Raw genomic sequence first — 20,273 nt, 5'->3', positions numbered from 1 at the left:
CTGGCTATGCTCCAGTTGCTGTTTTAAAAGCTTGTGTGAGGGGGACTACATCAGAAGGTGAGAAGCAAAAAGAGCAAAACAGTCTTTCAAACTCCTTTCCATTCTGGGATTAACTCCCCTACCTTGCCTACACCTGGGAGTTTAAACCCGATGCCGAATTACATCAAGAGCTCCCTCCTTCAGTCCAAGTCCGTAATCCTCAAGACAGATTCCAATTCTAGAAGAGGAGGTGAGGGAGGGGAGCCAGAAGTCTTGGAAACGCTTCGAATCTTTAGTGTGTTCAGACCCCTTCGCAGTTAAGAGTCAGAACTAGGGTTCCTGCCTAAGAGGAAGCGAGCTGTAAGTTTCCCCCCTCCTATTCGGAAGCCGGGAGCGCAGACGAGCCACGGAAGCAATGTGAGCCGTTAGCCGGGTCAGCGCGGCCCGGAGCCGGGGCCGTCGGCCCTCCCCACCAGCACTGTGGCATGGCCGCCAGAGCCCGCTGCCCTCCCCGCCTCCAGGGGCGCCGACCCCGCCGAGCGCGGGAAGCGAGGGAACCCAGGCACTCCGGCGGGCTATACTGGCCCATTGAGAAAGGGGGGGAGGCTGAGGTCTCCGCGCTCTGGGTGCCTCCGCCTCTGACCCTGCCAGCCGCACTTGCACTTTGGGGCTGATAGGGACCCCGCTGCGCCCCCTCGGCGGGCCCTGGGCCTGCACTCTGAGCCTCCCGGGCTGCCCACCCGAAGGGGAGCCAGGTGCTCTCTACGCGCGCGGCGGACCAAGCCCTCGGGCCCGTCCAGCCTACGCGTTCCAGCGGCGCCCTGTAGCCCTCTCCCCGGGCTTCCCGAGGGGTGCGGTGGGCACGCCTCACCTGCTTGCCCCGGTAGAAGAGGCGCTGGCACTCGGGCCTCACGTCGAACAGCGCCCACACCCGCTCGCGCAGCTCCTCAATTGTGGCTTTGCGAGACACGTCCTCAATGGTGCGCGTCTGGGAGCCGTCGATGGTGCGAACCTGAATCCACATCTTGGCGCCAGGAGAAGGGGCTGGCCCGGCTTTGTCTCCCCCTGCGTTCCGGACGCCGCGCCCCACCCGGCCCGCTTCTCCAGCGGCTCCGGCTCTCCGCGGGCGGCAGGCGAGCGCGCACACAAATGAGGGAAACCGACCAGATGCCGGGACCCCACAGGAGGCGGCGACTCCTAACCCGCGCGCCTGCCCGGAGCTGAGAAGGAAAGGAAACCGGAACCAGTAGCAGGGGCCGCCACCACCGCAGCCCCCGCCTCACAAATAGGAAGAAGCCTTGTCTGCGCTGCACGGAGTGTTTACTTATAGAGCTCTAGCTCCCACATGGAGGTCACGGCGCCAACCCGGATCTCGCGAGATCGACGCCCGGCTCCGCCTTAAAGAGGAAGCAGCGGGGGTGAGGGGGCGGGGAGGGAAGGCTACAGCCCGGAGAGAACTAAAATGGGCGGGTGCGGAGAGGGCGGGGTGGAGGGGCGGGGCTGCGGAGAGCCGTTGCTCGCCCCTGCTCCAGCACCTGGGCCCTGGAAACGCCCTCTAGTCTGAAGGTTTCGCGCGGTTGCAAAGCCCACAGCAAGGGTTCCCGTGTTAGTCCTGTGTTTGGGACCCAGGGGGGCTAGCGACTCCTCAGGCCCAAGCGGATACGTTTCTGTGGTCTCAAAAACACGTCCAAAATAAGCAACTCTGACGTGCACTTGTATGATCATGAAAATGGGGGTGCGGGCGGGTGCGGCCTAAATTTCTGAGAAAGCCCAGAAGGAACCGAGCCTGTTCTGCCGCGCTCAGCCGGACTCGGCCCGCCCCGCGGCCTGGCGGGACCTGCCGCCCGGGGAAGGACCCAGGACGCTTATGCTTCGCCAACTTCCTACCGGGCCCGAATTTCCCGCCGAGCCCGAAGGCTGTCTTCGCGCGGAAACCTGCTTCCTGTGGTTTCCCGCGTCTGGGTCGAGGTGGAGGCTTCGGGTCCGCAGGCCGCTGGTCCCGCTGGTATCGCCCTCTCTGACCCAAAGCCTTCACGCCTGGACCTTTGGCCACAGAGGTTTTGGTGTTGCCACCCGGAGGGCCGCTCGCCAGAATCGGACATCTCTGTTTTCTGGACCTTGTTAGTGAGCCTTTGACCTAACGGATTGAAGGGGCATGGAGAACACTTACAAAGGGTGCAGAACTACACATGTCAGAAGGAAAAACTCCAAAGATCCTACCAGGAATAAATGATCAGAAATAGGCCCAACGCAGGATTAGCTAACAGTGGGTTTATTTAAAATGAAAATGTCTTCATAAGAAGGAAGAGACCATGTGAAAGTAGAGATATATAAAGGGATATAGGTATAAAATAATACATATAACAAAATTTGGACTTTGTACTTGCCAAAATCCACAGCTTGAATATTCAGACTGGTGCTAATTATTACCATAGAGGTAGAGCAGCAATTTTGTAATAACCAATTAAAATAATTACAAGTCTGGCGAAGTCCAGAAGTAACATTAAGAAAAGGATGGCCCAACATGTAAGAGACAGAAAAAAATGGAATACATACTAGTTTTTTGGGTCTCTGCCCTTGCTGAAAAATTTACATTCACTTATATCCTCTAAATATAATTCATCTTGTCTGCTCCTGATTTAAGTACAGCAAATATTGAATATTCATTACATGCGTAAATGAGATGATGGAGATATGTAAAGCACACTTCTAACCTGCCCCAATGAGGAATAGGTATTTGCTATTATAAGAATGTGCTCTACCCTTGTGAAGACATGTTAAGAGTTTCTTTAATTCCCTGCTACAGAGAATTTACAACCTAGTTCAGGTAAGATTTAGAAAAGATGAAAATACTAAAGAATTGTTGAGTACTAAGTAGTTTGTTGTCAGTTTAAACAGTAATTAGCAGTGAGAGAAGGGGGACCAGAATGATCTGGAAGTGTAAGGATAGGGGTACAACTTGACCTAAGTTAGATGGTATATTGTAATGGGGGCAGTATTTAAATTTCAACTCATAGATTGAGAAAGATCTGAATTATAATCCCAGTTTTGATGTTTACTTCAAATGTGATCTTGGACCAGTTACCTGTTTTAATTTCCTCAGTGTAAAATGGTGTTCATAACATTTAATGGACGTATAGTCCTTAGCATAGCACCCATCCCTTGGTAGTACACAATAAATTATTTTCATGCTATTATTACGGAGAGGATTTAGATAAGCAGAGAATGCCTGAAGAGAAGAGAATGCTTACGTACAAACAGAAGGTGTGCATTTTTACAGGTCAGAAGAGATTGCATATCAGAGAAAGGTTGACTAGATGGAGAAGGGTGGATGGTGAAGATTAGCATTCAAAGCAGTAGATTTTGCAGGCCACAGGAAGAAACTAAAATTTTAAGGAGACCACTGATGTGATTAAACATGCATTTGGAAAGATAACAGAAGGAATTTTGAAGGATACCTTAGGGAAAAGCTAAAGGACCAGTCAGAAAGTTTAGTGAAGAGGCAATTGTGTCAATTTCAGTGAAAAATTGTGGCAATGGATAAGAGAAGAAAAAGCAAATTCCAGAATATTCTAGAAAATCAAGCCTACCAGACTTGTAAAATGTGTCACTATGAGGGATGTGGAAATGTGAAATGCTGAGACTAATTCCTGGGTTTTCTAGTTTGGGAGAAAAATGGGTATCTTGGGTAGATGGTGATGCTCTTAACTGAACTAGATGGAGATGTATAACTGACCGTTGGAAATATAAATCCAAAGTTTTGAAGGGAAGTAGAAAAGCTCTGAAAGATGAACTAGTCAAGACTTTGTGTACTCACACCCATGAAGGGATTTATCCTTGTTAATGTGGTGGAGAACTCTTGCGGGAAAACTGTGAAAATTGGTGTCTACTTCGACTGTATAGGATTTGTGTTAATCTAGGCACTATAGATCCCAAAGGATTGGTAGGACAGGACTTAGAGGTGTGAGACCCAGAAAAAATATATTTGTCCTGTGGAGACCAAATTAATTACTTCTTGAAACATAAGCTTATGTCTGTAGTAAGTTCCTTAGGATATAAATAAGTAATTGCAAATAGTGATTCTATATATAACAAAATACACCCCTCTGTGTTTCTCCACACAGTACATACTATAACTAAGGTTTCCCCTCTTTCCCTGCATGTTTTTTTGCCTACTTAGGAAGTTGTTCAGTTGAAAAAGCAAGATAGAAGTTCTCTGACAAAAAACAAAATATCAGACAGTTCTGATATAACGTGCTTTATTATCACATAAACAGCTAAAACAACTTGGATGTGAACAGGCAAAGAAGAGAGGAATTATTTATGGATCAAGAGCAAATACTGAAATTTATGCCATCAGTCATGATTCAAAATTTGTTCAACTCAAAACAGGCGAAACAGAAAAAGATTTTTGAACTAATTATTCTAGACTCCTCACACCACAGAATATCTCCAGTTTTCTCACCTAACGTCCCAAAGTCAAGAACTTTCATGTATGTTAAAAAAGTGAATTTCAATTTGCTCTCTGAAGCTACGATTATCACCTTTTCATCAGCACTTCTATGTTGGTGGTCTTCCTTTTGCTCCACCAGAGCCACTCTACCTGCTTGCTGTCCTGGAGTCCAAGGGCAAGGAATATATCAATGGAATCAGTGCTCTCAGGCTTCCAGTTGAGTCTGGCCAGTGCGAAGGAAGCACAAATAGGAAACAAAGAATGAGGTCAGTATATTTATTCCTCTGGCTTTCCCCCTAAAAGTTCACCCCTAGCTATTGTTGCCTTCCTGGGAAGTCACTACTCCTCTTAAAGTAGCCTACTCCACATGACTCACTCTTCCGTGTTTTGATAACCTTCCCTTTCTCTTGTTGCTTTGGGTCTACAGATTGTAACAGTTCTACAGTCCTAGATTCATGCATCTTCCTTCAGTTTCCTGTACCATGGCCCACACCCTTTCATTTGGTCCCTTGCATGTGTGTGTGTGTGGGGGTGTCATTAAAGTGCCCACTGAAGGTTTTGTTGTAATCTCTAGCGCTATTTCTAAAAGAACTACATGTTATGAGAAGTGAACTAAACACTTCATATTGTGGCTCATTACTTAAATATGGCTATATTTTAAAGGGTGTGCTCCTTCTTTTTAATAGAATCACAAATTTTTACTGTGGACATCTGCTTTAGAGATCATTCCAGTCTACCTTCTCTCTAACAAATAAGAAAATGATTTGGACAAGGACATGTAATCAATGAATGACAGTGTTAGAGCTTAGACCCTTGTGTCCTTCATCTTTAGCCAATGTTCTTTACCCTTCAGCTGTCCCTCTTTTGTTTCTCTCAAGGCTTCTCCATTCATTTTGTCCAGAGAATAATCCTTGTCTTTCCCGCAATGAGTGCCTCTCGTTCTTTGATGGCTCAGAAAGAAGTGGGGACCTGGGATTCTCACTAAGGACTTACAGTTTATCCTTATTTTCAGTCACATGCTTTCTCCTGCCTTCTAAAAAATTTTTTTAAAAAAGATTTTATTTATTTATTTGACAGAGATAGAGACAGCCAGCCAAGAGAGGGAACACAAGTAGGGGAAGTGGGAGAGGAAGAAGCAGGTTCATAGCAGAGGAGCCTGATGTGGGGCTCGATCCCATAACGCCGGGATCACGCCCTGAGCCAAAGGCAGATGCTTAACCGCTGTGCCACCCAGGCGCCCCCTAAAAAATTTTTTTAAAAAAAGATTTTATTTTTAAGTAATCTCTACACCCAACATGAGGCTCAAACTTATAATGCTGAGATCAAGAATCGCATGCTCTACCAACTGAGCCAGCCAGGCACTCCTCCTGTCTTCTAGAATTGGTCCTCCTCTTTGTGGGTCTTTGGATCAATTCAGCTCAGATTTCCCCACTGGAGGCAGGTAAGTCTCTATTTTCTAAGGATGGGGTCAATTCTAGTTACAACTTGCTCCGTGAAACACATTTTGGAGGTTTTAAATAACAATGGTGATGTTACTGTCTTTCACATTTTCTGCAGCACAGGAGTTCTGAATTGGCTCTGTTGGAAAGCCTTGAGATCTGGCTTAGAATTTATTATGCTATTATAATCAGATGCAGCTAAAATTGGAAGACTGGAGACTAGAGCAATTGGGAACTATCTAGGCATCTCTCCCTTGGAAGTCTCAGGACTTCTCCATGGACTTCTCTCTATGGGCTAGTTTGGGCTTTCTCACAGCATAGCTGCCTCAGAGTAGTCAGGCTCCTTACATTGTAGTTGAAGACTTCAAGGCTGAGAATTCCAGTGAGCAAAGTATAAGGTGCATCACTCTTTATGGCTTTTTTGAAAGTCCTACAGCATCACCTGTACCATACTCTTTTGACCAAAACATTTACAAAAGCCCATTCAGTTTCAGGGGGAGGGGATACATATCCCACCTCTTGATGGGAGGGGTGTCAAAAGTCATATTATAAGAAGAGCATATGGGATGGAAGATATTGTTGCAGCCATTTTGGGGGAATAGAAATGTCTATAACTTCTCCACTTAATTTTTTCCTTCTTCTTTCTTTTTTCTTTTCTTTTTTTTTTTTGTATAACCAAAGAGTTTTTAAAATAAAAATACATCAGTCATACAAAAAAGATATAGAGAATAATATAATAAACAATTTTGTATTCACCACCTTGCTTTAGAAATTTCAAGTAGTTAAAATCCCTCTCTGCTTACATTCTCTCTTTTCCAAAGAGAGAAACATTGTCTTGAATTGGATATTTATTATTGTTATGCCTGTCTTTATACTTTTAATATATGTATCTCTAAAAACTAGTAAATTTGAGGTCTTTTTACAGTTTATATAACATGATTCTTTATAATATTGAAACATGTTTTACCTCAATATTATTTTTCTGAGATTTATTTGCATTAACGTATAGCTCTAGTGCAAACCCTATTAAAAGTTCAGATGGGGAATATGTTAAGTTTTGTGGACAGATGATATCTTGCAACTTTCATCCTACAGTTGTAATACAAAGGCAGCTACTTAATAAGTAAATGAATGTTGTGCCTGTGTTCTGATAAGACTTTATGAAAATTGGTGGCAGGGTGCAGAATTGCTGACCCCAGATCTAATATAAAAATTATAACACTACAGATATCTTATGTTCCCTAAGTTACTTTAGGTTATAACTTACCCCCAACCCCATCCTTATCATATTCCTTTGCCTTAAGAAATTTTGAGCATCACTTAGGAGTGAAATTGGCAGATTTACTAAATTTTGATTTGTGGAAAGCTTCATTGGACTCTAGTTTTCACCTTTTATTCTTGAGGGTAAAGGTCAGTAAACCCCTGTCTTTAGACCCCTCTAGCCACCCTCTTTTGAACTTGGCCAGGTTCTTTCTTACCATGCCTACTCTGCCTAGAAAATTTCAACTCCTATGTCATGATTTTTCTCACATGGCACTTCCTCCAGGCTGACTTTCCTGATACTCCCCAGCTTCACCTGTATTCTCAAATTTAGTTCATTTCTCTAACACTGAACTCAGAGCTGTAATTTGTTTGCATGACTGTCTTTCCTCCATGAAATTTTTGATTCCCTAGAGGACAGGGACTTAGTCTATTTATCTTTGTTCCCAACACAAAAGTCAGTGCTTGGTACCTAGATATACTTAATAAGTGGTTATTGAAGGATGGAAGGGAGGGAGGGAGGGAAGAGCTAGAGTCTATTCAGGTGTCTAATTGGACCAAGAAACAAATTTGCATAATCTGCAGGCCTCTAAAGGTGAAGATACTACTTTCTTCATCATTCTAGAGCATTTCTTCATGCCCTCCTACCTCCTCTTTGCAGGGAGGTAGATAAATCATGTATTCTTTTATACAGATAATTATAATTTTTGTGTAGAAAAAACTTTGCTGTACATTTTCTTATAATCTAAATTCCCAGGTCTAAGAGATGATCACCTTTAAAAACTATTGCTATTTATGAAGAAGGATAAGAAAATTGAGGTAATAAAAAATAGATTTTTGTCTAGACTAGTATGGAGGAAAAAATACAGTGTTTCAATCTCACTAATATATTTAGTTTGCTATGAGGATTATTGCCTGTGAATGGGAAAGGTTATTAACATAAATACATTCTATAGAAAGGTGTTTTCCCCCCATTTTCCAAGTGAAAACACATGTTGACATTATTTTGCTGATTTGCATGAGCAAGAAATCCTTTACAACTGATCCATATCCATTTAGTAATTAGTTTGTTTAATGAAGGTTTAATGAAAGTGTGTAGCATGATGGAAAGAATATGGGCTCTAGAATCAGAGAGACCTGAATTTGACTCTGCAATCTGCTAAGCGCCAGTGTCATAGCATTGGGCAATTTACTTAATTTCTCTGAGCCTTGATTTCTATATCTGAAATAGACTGCCACAAGAACCAAATGAGACAAAGTCTCTTTGCATAGGCACTTGATAATGGTCACTTTCTTCTGTTTTTGTCACCGTATCTGAATGCATTCTGTCAATAGGATTTATTCTGATTTTCAAATGATTCTGTTGGTGATTTGAAACAATAAAGAATTTGGAGTGGGAAGCAGTGTTGTCATTTTCAGTCCATTTTATGGATTTGGATTTATGAGCTTGAAGAAGTTCTCTCTGATAGGGTTCCAGTAAGCTTAAGATGGAGATGAATTACGAAGTGCTAACTTCTGCTTGGCCAATTTACATATATCTAAATCATTTTTGTGTTTCATTAGTTCAACAAGCAAATCATAATATTTATAAGGCACTTTAAGAAGCTTTCTATCCTCTTACGAAATCCCAGAGGATTTCCAAAACCCAGAAAGATCTACTATTTGCCTTCTCTCTGCTCACTCCCAGACGCTAAGTTTTAAATCGAAAACATAATTTTGTAAAGCCAAAAGAAAAAAAATCACAATACAATTGCAAAAATATTTACAGTGATATAACGGTCTCACTTTCTTCCTGGTACCTAAAATGATATTTACACTATGCAAATAAACCTAATATATCTATGTACTCCCTATAAAACTGTACTATTAAGATTGCATTTTATAAAGTTTCCAAACAGTGAGGAAATTTTGTTATCCCTTTTAGGTTGTTGAAAGAATATTTTAAACGATATTAGCTTACATATTTTCTTTTATAAACTACCATAGAGATTTGTTATTATGAACATTCATATAATTTATAAGCTACAAAAAATTTTAGCAGAAGACTACATTAGACTAGGAGTTAGCAGGGACTGGTTTGAGCAAATTCATATAATTTATAAGCTACAAAAAATTTTAGCAGAAGACCACATTAGACTAGGAGTTAGCAGGGACTGGTTTGAGCAAGTCAAGCCAGGGACTGGCTATCTATTTCCTATCTCTAAATTGTAATGATCAGGAAAAGTAGTATTGGGTTAGAATAAACCACTGCTGGTGGTGAGGTGGCTGATAGCTTAAGCTTTAGAGTCAGCTCTGGAGTCAACTCTGTGATGCGAACCTCAGTTTTCTCAACTGTAATCTATTGTTTACCTAATAGATTTATGGTAGGATTAAGTGAGATATCATATATAAGCACTTAACATACCATTCCGTGAATGTTGAGTACTATTAGCAGCAGCAGCAACTATTGGCAGGACTCAGAAGAAATTTATGTTTGAGTTTTTCATAATGATAATTAAGAATTTTTTTCATCAAGTACTTGTGATAGACTTCCTGTATTTGTTAAATTTTGCTGCATAACAAGCCACCTCAAAACTTAGAGGCTTAAAACAACAGCCATTTATTTAATTCATTATTCTATGTGTTAACAATTTGGACTAGGCTCAACCGAGCAGTTCTTCAGGTTTCAGATGATGGCTGGCTGGTCTAGAATGGCCTCACCTGAAATGATCTGTCACTGAAACATATGGGTCTAGCCTGGGCTTATTCACATGGTGAATGTTCAGGGTTCTAAAAAAGCCAGTGGAAGCCTAAAAGACCTCTTGAGGCCTAGGCCTAGAATTGGCACAGTGTCAATTCATCAGATTTTATTGAACAAAACAAGTCACAAGGCCAGCCCAAATTCAAGGAGAGGGAGAATTGACTCCTCTTCTTGACAGGAGGAACTGCAAAGACTCATTGCAAAGTGGTAGAGAGGGAAATAATTATGGCCATTTTGTAATTAATCTAAAACACCATCTCCTATTAGTCCTAGATGTAATAGATTATCCATTGGTAATCTTTTATAGCATTAGTAAACTTGTTACTCTATTTCTCATAAGCCACCAATCTCTCAGTCTAACCATAGATTGCTACTATAAGTGCACTTCATGTATTTGCTGGTTCAGGCTGAATTTTTTGTCACATGACCGGCTGGTGCTGGTAAACTTTTGATCTACCTCAAATTTGTGACCGAGTATCATCTTATCTAGTCCCAGCTAGGACAAAATTATATACTTTCTTGAGTGATCCCTCAGAATATATCACGGTACAATCTGAAAGATGGTAGGAATTATTGTTTTGTTTTATATCCATAGCAATAAAAATATTCGTAAGAATATCACAACAATGTTTAGTTTCTTAAAACTTACCACAAGTCCCAAGAGAATGGACTAAAGATTAAGACTGACAGTGTTGGGTGTTAGCAAGAATAAAGAGCAACTGGGACTTTCATACCTTGCAGGATGGGAACACAGATTGATTCAACCAAATTTGAAACCTGGGCAGTTTCTATATACCTACCCTTGGAGAGATTCTACTCATAGGTATATATGCAATAGAAATTAATACATATGTCCAATAAAATATGTACAAGAATGTTTGTAGTAGCTTTAGTTATAATAGCTCCAAGTTGGAAACCACCTAAATATCTATAAATAGAAGAATGAATGAACAAATTGTAGTATATTTATACCATGGAATACTACACAGCAATAAAAAAGAATGGGCTACTAATATATGCCACAACATGAATGAATCTCAGAATCATTATGTTGAATAAATGAAGCCAGACACAAAAAGCATATGCTGTATGATTTCTTATATAGAGTTCAAGAAAATGCAAATTTAATGCATAGTGTTAGAAGTCAAAACTTTGGAGAATGAAGGACTTGAGAGAGTACAAGAGAAACTTCTGGGTGATAGTAATATTCTATATTATGATCAGGATAGTGGCCGCAGAAGAGTTTATATATAGAAAATTTAACTTATGATGTGTTCATTTTATGTACACCAGATGTTTATACATATCTACACTTACATAGTTATATGGACATCCTTCTTAGAAAAAGTGAACTTTTTATTTCTATCATGGGTGGTATAAATGAAAATGTAAATCCTAGCTTTAGCATTGATCTATATAGAGAAATTAACCTTCCACTCTTCTCCCTCCTTTTTCAGAGATTAATTAGGGAGAAAGTCCAGTATAAGAGTTTTCTCTGGTCAGAGACAAAGAGAAGTGAAATTTAAAAGCTTCTGCAGGTTCTGCAATTAAGGATCTTGATGAGAGGTTGGTTCTATATTTTGGGGAAAGGTATGATAGTATGTGTACATGCGCGTGTGTTAATACATATTCATGTGTGTAACCGTGTGTGCATATGCTATGTGCACACATGTGATACACGTGTGTGTGCCCATGAGTGTGTATGTATGTGCATGTGTGTTTTCTACTAGGTTACCGTAGGAGAAGCTTGGAGGCATAGCTTTCCTCTAAAATATCAAAGGTTCCATGAAAGGGTGTATGCTTTGAGTTAAGTCCCAAAATTTTGCTGAGGATCCTAAGTACTATTATTCTATATATAACAATGCAGCCTTGGAGAAATGTTTAACCTCAGGTGAATAGCTGTAGGTGGAAGTGGGGACAAGGCACAGAGCCTAGGACTAGTATATCACTCCTGTATTAGGGAATACAATATTTATAAAGCAGTATTAGAATCTCACTGTGAAGGTAAAAGGAGGGGCTCTCTGGGGCAAAGTGACCTTTGAGGGAGGGTGAAACAAGTCTAGGAACTATGCTGCTCCACCAAAGGGAACCTTATTTCTGTTCTTTGGACATATAGCATCCAGTTCTTTGTTTTTTCCTACTTTGTTATTCCCTCTAGCTTTCTCCCAGTTCTTCAGAAAAACATAGTACCTATTCTGCAGCCTTATGTTGGTGGTGTTGGGACGGTAGGCAGGAAATTAAGAGACAAGGCAGTAAATGGAAGAGCAGCCTTACCATCTCACCTCTCCCTGAGGCCAATGTAACTGGAACCACAGGGAATAGAGAAGGAGGACAGTGATCCTAGAATTCATGAGGTCACCAGGAATGAAATGAACCAAATCCCACTCTGTTGCAACAGAGAAGCTGCTGCAACATGGACAAATGCAGGAGGGGATGGGAGACCACCCCCCTAAAGTAAGGCAGGGGTGCGAAAGGTGGGTGAGAATGAGCAGACACTTGGCTCACAGTATGGTTTAGGATCTTTGATAAAAAAAAGACTGGAATGACATGTGAATGGGAAGATCGAAAAGAGACTGATTGGATTTTTTACCATGCCTTGAAATACCCTATGTGTACAATTTTAAAAAGCCAAAATAAGGGCACCTGGGTGGCTTAGTAGGTTAAGTGTCTGCCTTTGGCTCAGGTCATGATCTCAGAGTCCTGGGATTGAGCCCTACATCAGGCTCCCTGCCCAGAGGGAGTCTTCTTCTCCCTCTGCCCCTCTTCCTTTCCCTCTGTCCCTCTCCCTCTGACCTTCCCCCCACTCATGCACGCTCTCTCTCTCTCTCATATAAATAAGTAAAATCTTTAGGGAAAAAAAGCCAAAATGCATTTCATTTAGCTTCATGATACCATGAAAGTATGGAAACAAATTGAAACAAGGTACAAATTTTAAAAAATGGGGTTATACTTAAAGTATATCCCTTGAGGATTTCAGTTATTCTGAATTATTCATAGATCGATGGGAGAAAAAATCATGAAATGATTTGGAATTAGAAATGAATGTGGTTGAAATTGTGTGTATCTTCAGCAACTTTATCCAAAGTCAGCAAAAAGGCTAACTACCTTTTAATTGTCAAAAACGTCAAGAGAAACTCAAGGAGAGTAAATGTAATTGAGGCAGGGGCATGCCCTTGTCAAATTTTGTATTCAGTAACTTCAACAAAGCAACCCTTAAACCATTACGAGAAAAATTTTATATGTCCCATAGTCTTGGAATGTAAGTAGAAATAGAATATATGTCCCTGAATGTCTCCTTTGAATCAGAAAGTCCAATCAGACCAATACTAGAAGTAGTATGATTTCCCTGTATCTTTTCTGGACTCAGTCCCAATCCATATATAGTGATTAAGATGGCAACTCTGAATGTGGCCCAGTTTTGGAGCAGTCAATTCAACCATGATGTAGTCAGTCATTAAAGCATCCAGACCGCACGGTCATTATATTTGCTGTTGTGTATAGAACCAGTTTATTATTTTCTGTTAAATTATTTGCAAGGTTCCCAAAGTGTTGTTTGGTTTGTTTGTTTGTTTGTTTTTTCTATTCTCATTTGTAGGCATTTATTTGCGGCTTAAAAATACTTGGTGATTGCTTCAGATGTTGTATTAGTTTGATAGGGTTGCCATAACCAAATACCACAAACTGGTGGCTTAAACAACAGAAATTTACGTTCTCATAGCTTGTAGGCTGGAAATCCAAGATCAAGGTGTCAGCAGGTTTGATTTCTCCTGAGGCCTCTCTTCGTGGCTTGCAGATGGCCACCTAGTTGTTTTGTCTTCACATGGTCTTTCCTCTGTGCATGTGCATTCCTGGTGTCTTTCCTTCTTAAAAGAATATTGGTCATATTGAATTAGGGTACCACCCGTATGACCTATTTTACCTTAATTCTTTACAGGTTCTATCTCCAAATACAATCATATTGGGGGTTAGGACTTCAACACTTGAATTTGGGGGGAGGGGGACACAATTCAGTTCATGGGATATTGCCATTCTCATGAACTTGAAATTCTATCATTACCTACTTTCCTTTTAAGATTACAACTTACTGCTTGTTGTAAACAGCAAAATACCCTAAGTAAAGGATGAATTGCTATTGGAAAAACCTTGAAACTAATTTAGGGGTTTTAAAATTTAGTTCATTCAGGTAGAACCTCAGATTGCTAGGAGGTAAATGAATTATAACCACATGTTGAATATTAATCTTAGAAAATTCGGGGGGCGCCTGGGTAGCGCAGTCGTTAAGCGTCTGCCTTCGGCTCAGGGCGTGATCCCGGCATTCCCGGATCGAGTCCCACATCGGGCTCCTCCGCTGGGAGCCTGCTTCTTCCTCTCCCACTCCCCTGCTGTATCCCCTCTCTCGCTGGCTGTCTCTCTGTCACATAAATAAAAAAATAAAAATCTTTAAAAAAAAAAAAAGAAAATTCGGTTATCTAAGATGGTATTAAAATCACTGGCAAATAAATAACAGTGGTGAGAAAGAATACAATGATCTGATCTTTTTCAGTTTGCAGATTTAAGATAATCTAGATGATTTTTTTTCAGAGCTTTTCTCTTTTTAAATTTTTTTAATTTTTAAACTTTTTATTTATGTATTTATTTTATAAGTTTCCATTAGCCATCACTAGTTTTTGATGCAGCTTTCAACGATTCATTTGTTGTGTATAACACCCAGGGCTCATCACAACACGTGCCCTCTTTACCTGGTCACCCCATTCCCCCACCCCCCTCCCTTCTATAACCCTCAATTTATTTCCCGGAGTCCAGAGCATCTCATGGTTGTCTTCCTCTCTGATTTCTTCCCATTCAGTTTTCCTTCCCTTTCCATATGGTTCTCCGTGCTATTCCTTATATTCCACATATTAGTGAAACCATATGATAATTGTGTTTCTCTGATTGACTTATTTCACTTAGCATAATACCCTCCAGTGTTTTTCCCTTTTTTTAAAAAAAGATTTATTTATTTATTTATTTGAGAGCAAGAGAGAGAGTGAGCCAGCAGGGGGTGGAGTAGAGGGAGAGAGAGAATCCCCAAGCATACTCCCCGCTAAGTGCGGAACCTGTCCGCGGGCTCGATCTCATGACCCAGAGATCATGACCTGATCCAAAATCAAGAGTTGGCCTCTTAACCAAATGAGCCACCCAGGTACTCCCAGAGCTCTTTCCTTTTAATGAATCATACTAAATTCTAAAATAGCCAAAGTAAAGAGTTTTGCTTTCCAAAACTAAGTATTTAAGGTGCAACGTTTTTCCTTAAAAAAGCAAAGAACCCCAAAACATAAATTAATAAGTTCTAAAAATTTGTAGTGAGAAAAGAAAGAGCTTTGTATATATAACCTAAAGAAATAGAAGTGATCTATATGTTTTGTCTTAAGAATAGTTATTCTTTTTAGAAAAAGAGGAAAGACTATCAAGATAAATCATTTTGAAAGATGATTGTTGTTCTGATTTGGCTTTCCTACTTTTAAAATAAACATGACGCAGATGCAAAAAAAGAAGCCTGTGGTTTTTCTGCAAATCTGGAGTGGCTCTTGTGTGTTGGCAAGTTTTGGTGTGCTTGTTCTCAGAGAAATTCTTCCAATTTTGGAAGTCCAAGCCCTTAATTAGGACTTAAAATATATTATGGTCACATAAAGTTATAGATATAAAAGACGTTTTAACTTACGTTTAAAATTAAAGTTAGAAAAATTTACAATCTGTTGCTTTTCACAAGCACCTATAACTACAGGTTTTATCCATTGTAAATATCTCAATTTTCCTTAAAAGTCCTGGTAAGATTTTTTGTTTATGCTGCTTAATGCTGTTTTCTGAGAGAAAAGAAATGTTTATATAATTGTATACCTAACTTTAATAGTTTCTAGAATAGCTTGTGAAAATCAACAAAAAAAGTCTTTTCCCCTCTGATATTGGTAAATAAATACCCTTCGATGATATAAAGCAGTGATACAAATCTATTGCAATATCCACAGAAACCCCATTGTGATAAGTTGCTTTCTAAAGATTGTGGTACTTTGCTTGTTAGGAGAAAATTTAGAGAACATTGTTGTGGTTTCTATTGAGGCCCACAAAGATAAATATGGTTTTAAGTAGTCAAAGAATCAGAATTGGCCAATTTTAAAACATCAAAAATTATTATCTTTCTGAGCCCCAAACTTTTTTATTTGTCTTTTATTATTTTTAATACCTAGGTAATACATATACATTGTAGAAATTAGGGAAATTTACTTAAATTTCTTCCATCTTCTAGAGAAAACCACGATGAATTTTTTAATATAAATACTCTAGATATTTTTCCATGTGTATGTAACTTTTACTTAACATTTAACAGAATAACCTGAACAATGTTTCCTTGTTACTGTATGTAGATTTTGGTATTTTTGATGGTTCTGGATAATATTCCATTGAATGGATAACATGTTTAACAAACACCCATTGATGGATATTTGGGAAGTCTCTAAGTTTTGGTAGTATAATCAATGCATAATGAACACACACACACATATACACATATACACCTATCTATAGCTATATCTATATATTTATATATCTATACCTATCTATCATTATGATAAGTGATAAATGATATTTCTAGTTCCTAGATATATATTTACTGGATTAAAGAGCATGTATATTTTGACAGATAGAAGCCCTCTTAACCAAAGAAATAAAAACTGATAAAAGCCCTATTAATCCAAATAGGTGGCTAAAGAGGGGAATCATAAAAATATTATATATATATATACACACACACACATACATATAAAATATATATAAACATATACATATATCTTAGGTATTTTATTTTTACTTAAAAAATATAAGTGCATATTCATTCACTAATTTAGATGACATTTTAAAATTTCTTTTTAAGACTAAGGAATTTATTGTTGTTGACAATGATACCCATGATTCAAGTTCCATGATCTTTCTTGGATAAATGACATGCGCAATGAATTGTTTAGGCTTTTTAGTTTCCCTTTTTTTAAGGTGGAGCAAGAACTGAAAAAATGTATACTCCTTCTCCAATCTTTTGCTCCTAATTTGACATTTGTATGTGTGTGAGTTGCCTTTAGAATCTATCCGAAGCATTAAATTAGTTTTACCTTAAACATGTCTTTTTCTTTTCTTTTATGTAATACTGATTAAGAAACATGATTATAAAACAAGTACAATTGAAGCCCTCAGTTTGTAGAAGAGGGCACGTATTGCATGGTGCACTGGGTGTTATACGCAAGTAGTGAATCATGGAACTTTACATTGAAAACTAGGGATGTACTGTATGGTGACTAACATAATATAATTAAAAAAAAGTACAATTGACATAAAAGTATTTTTTTAAAAACCAAACCACTGACTTTTGATAAGCAGAAAACTCAAAATGTCAAGAGCAGATCAAAGAGTAGTTTACTGGTATAAAGGATTCAATGGGTCCTGGCCAGCAGTGTGTTTTATAGAATCAATAAAGTGTCAGTTTAATAATTTAGTTAATTCAGGATTGGTTGAGAGAGTTTCTACTAAATTGCCTTTCAGTAAAGTACCATTGACTTGCTCTCTTTCAGCAGGTTCTCAAACTGTAGTGGCCATAAGAATCGCTTGGACAGGGATGCCTGGGTGGCTTAGTCAGTGAAGCGTCTGCCTTCAGTTTAGGTCATGATCCCAGGGTTCTGGGATTGAGCCCCACATCAGGCCCGCTGCTGAGCAGGGAGTTTGCTTCTCCCTCTCCCGCTCCCCCTGCTTGTGCTCTGTCTCTCTCTCTGTCAAACAAACAAACAAACAAACAAACAAACACACAAACAGAATCACTTGGACAGCTTGTTGAAAACGCAGATTCTTGACACACCATTCTAATAGATTCTGATTTGGGGCAAGTCCCAAGAATCTGCAAAATATCAACCAAGGTGATCAGGTCAAAATATTTAATTCAAGGATGAGATTCTATGATTCTCATTAGCCCACAGACAGTCTTCTAACAAAATTTGGTTAAGGTAACAATATTACCCATTTAGGTCATTTCACCTCCTTGATCCAACCTATTAATTCTAGAGAGATAACTTTTAGGAAAAGAATTCTCTTGGTTCAGCTATTATATGACAGAGATTTTGACAGTCTAAATATTCACATTTATTTTTGAAAAATCAAAACTAGGTATTTGAAAAGTCTAGATGTGTCTTAGCAGTAGGGGTAGACCCTCTAAAGCACCAGGGAGGATTTTTCATAGTTGGATTAGGATTCAGAGGTGACTCAGCTGCTTTTTTTTTTTTAATTTTAAAATTTGAGTATAGTTGACATACAATATTATATTAGTTTCAGGTGTACAACATAGTGATTCAAGTTCTCTATATGTTATACTGTGCTCATCATAAGTGTAGCTGTCATCATACCAATATCACTGACTATATTCCCTATGGTGTGATTTATTCATTCCATAACTGGAAGACTGTATCTCTCATCCCTTCACCCAATTTGCTTATCACCCCTCTCTTCCCTCTTTCTGACAATCATCAGTTTGTTCTCTGTATCTATAGGTCTTATTCATTTGTTTTGTATCTATAGGTCTTATTCATTTGTTTTGTTTTTTAGATTCCATATATGAATGAATTCATATGGCTTTTGTATTTCTCAGCCTGACTTATTTCACTTAACGTAATACCGTTTAGGTCCATCCATATTGTCACAAATAGCAAGATTTCATCCTTTTCCAGGACTGTGTAATACATTGTTTCATATACAGATAAATATTTGTATCTCACATCTTCTTTATCCATTCATCTATCAGTGGACACTTAGGTTGCTTCCATAGCCTGTCTATTGTAAATAATGCTGCAATAAACACAGGGTACATATACCTTTTCAAATTACTGTTTTTGTTTTCTTTAGGTAAATACCCAGTAATAGAATTATTAGATCATATAGAATTTCTATTTTTGACTTTTTGAGGAACCCCATACTGTTTTTCATAGTGGCTGTGCCAATTTACACTCCCACCAATAGTGCATGAGCATTCTTTTTTCTCCACATCCTCGCCAACACTTGCTATTTCTTGTCTTTTTGATTTTAGCCATTATGACAGATGTGGTAACTCAGATTTTTGCCTATATATTAAACAGTTTCATAGGGACAACTTCACCTTAGTTTTTACCCACGTCACTTTGCCATTAAATGGAATTTAAATAAACCTACAGCCAGGTAATGAAGGAATTTGTTCTCTAAAAACCTTGTCTCTTACAAGCCAAAGATACTAAAACCTAAATTTATTTTTTTATTTAAAAATTTTTTATTTATTAATTTTAAAATTCCAGTATTATTATAAAATCTGAATTTATAATAAGGAGGTAATGCTCATTATTTCCTAAAACAACAGCAACAACAAAATACTCAATTTTTTTTTGACAACAGAAAACCACAGTTAATTTATTAACACTGTTAAAGGTTTAGGCACTTCATTAATCTTGACTAAATTACAGTGTAGCCACCTAGTGTCTTGCAGAGAAGGGGGCCATGAGGGGATTTTTATCAGGTTTTTTGCTATTTTTCAGGCTTGAGAGGTGGTATTCAGCTGCAAAGGATGATGATTTTCATACTGGAATGAATGTTTCTGAACTTTTCTTGCCAATTTAGGGCCCTAGGACACAGAGCCTGGAGAGCCACGGCTGGCCTGATGGAGTCGATGGATACCAGAAAGAGAATGTCCAGAGGTCAAGGAGTAGTTGAAATTTGAAGAGACTATCTGTGGCTCTAGGAAGCTGAAGCAGGAGTCTTACTTTAAGGTACCCGAGGCTTTCATCTGTGAGTCAGGCAGGAAGTGTTAAAGGCCTCAGCTTTCTCAGACAAGTGAGAGGGTAAACCTATGTGAGCATCAGGCTGGAAGTCCAGGGCTCCACTGATCCATTCAAGCCCACAGGTCCATGTTTCTTGGCTGCTTGTCACAGTAACTCTAAGGCCTTGTCTGATCCAACTGGAACCAGTGGATGTCCAGGGGAATGAGGAAGTGCAGGAGCATTAATATTGTATAGGTAAACACAACTAAAGGAAGATAGATAACAGGAAGGAATCAGCAGATAAATTGCCCACCCTTTCTAATAGAAGATTTCAAGACAGAGTGGCTCCATATGGCTTTTTCTAGAAGGGTCCTGTGACACTGAGCAGTCAGTCCATTGCTAGGGCCAGTTTAATAATGCACTAGTGTGTTTGTCTTCTCTCCTTACCTAAATGAATTCTCTTTTTTTTTTTTTTTTCACTCTTGTCTTCCTGAGATTATACTCCCTAATAACACATTAGCACAAAAGCTTCGCTTCAGGCTCGGTTTGTTGTTGTTGTTGTTTTGTTTTGTTTTTAAATTGAGGCTAAGAAAATGGATTCTAGGATA

At 39.2% G+C, this 20,273-nt stretch overlaps 1 protein-coding gene across 5 annotated transcripts in view; it reads right to left on the bottom strand.

Annotated features, from left to right (window-relative positions):
• The window catches only part of UHRF2 (ubiquitin like with PHD and ring finger domains 2), a 97,162-nt gene extending 95,814 nt beyond the window's left edge, over window positions 1-1,348 (bottom strand). For 2 of the 5 annotated variants that reach the window (XM_019809755.2, XM_019809754.2), the window contains exon 1: window positions 851-1,348. In XM_019809755.2, the coding sequence (XP_019665314.1) occupies window positions 851-1,003 (153 nt within the window). In that variant the 5' untranslated portion in view covers window positions 1,004-1,348. The remainder of the gene's footprint in view (window positions 1-850) is intronic. The other 3 variants (XM_019809756.2, XM_011237057.3, XM_002929061.4) reach the window with 2 other exon arrangements.
• Between the last annotated feature and the right edge of the window lie 18,925 nt (window positions 1,349-20,273).

The sequence above is a fragment of the Ailuropoda melanoleuca genome, chromosome 7, assembly GCF_002007445.2.
Source record: "Ailuropoda melanoleuca isolate Jingjing chromosome 7, ASM200744v2, whole genome shotgun sequence".
Taxonomy (NCBI): domain Eukaryota; kingdom Metazoa; phylum Chordata; class Mammalia; order Carnivora; family Ursidae; genus Ailuropoda; species Ailuropoda melanoleuca.
The sequence above is the reverse complement of the archived record's forward strand: the minus strand, read 5'-3'. Positions and strand labels throughout refer to the sequence as shown.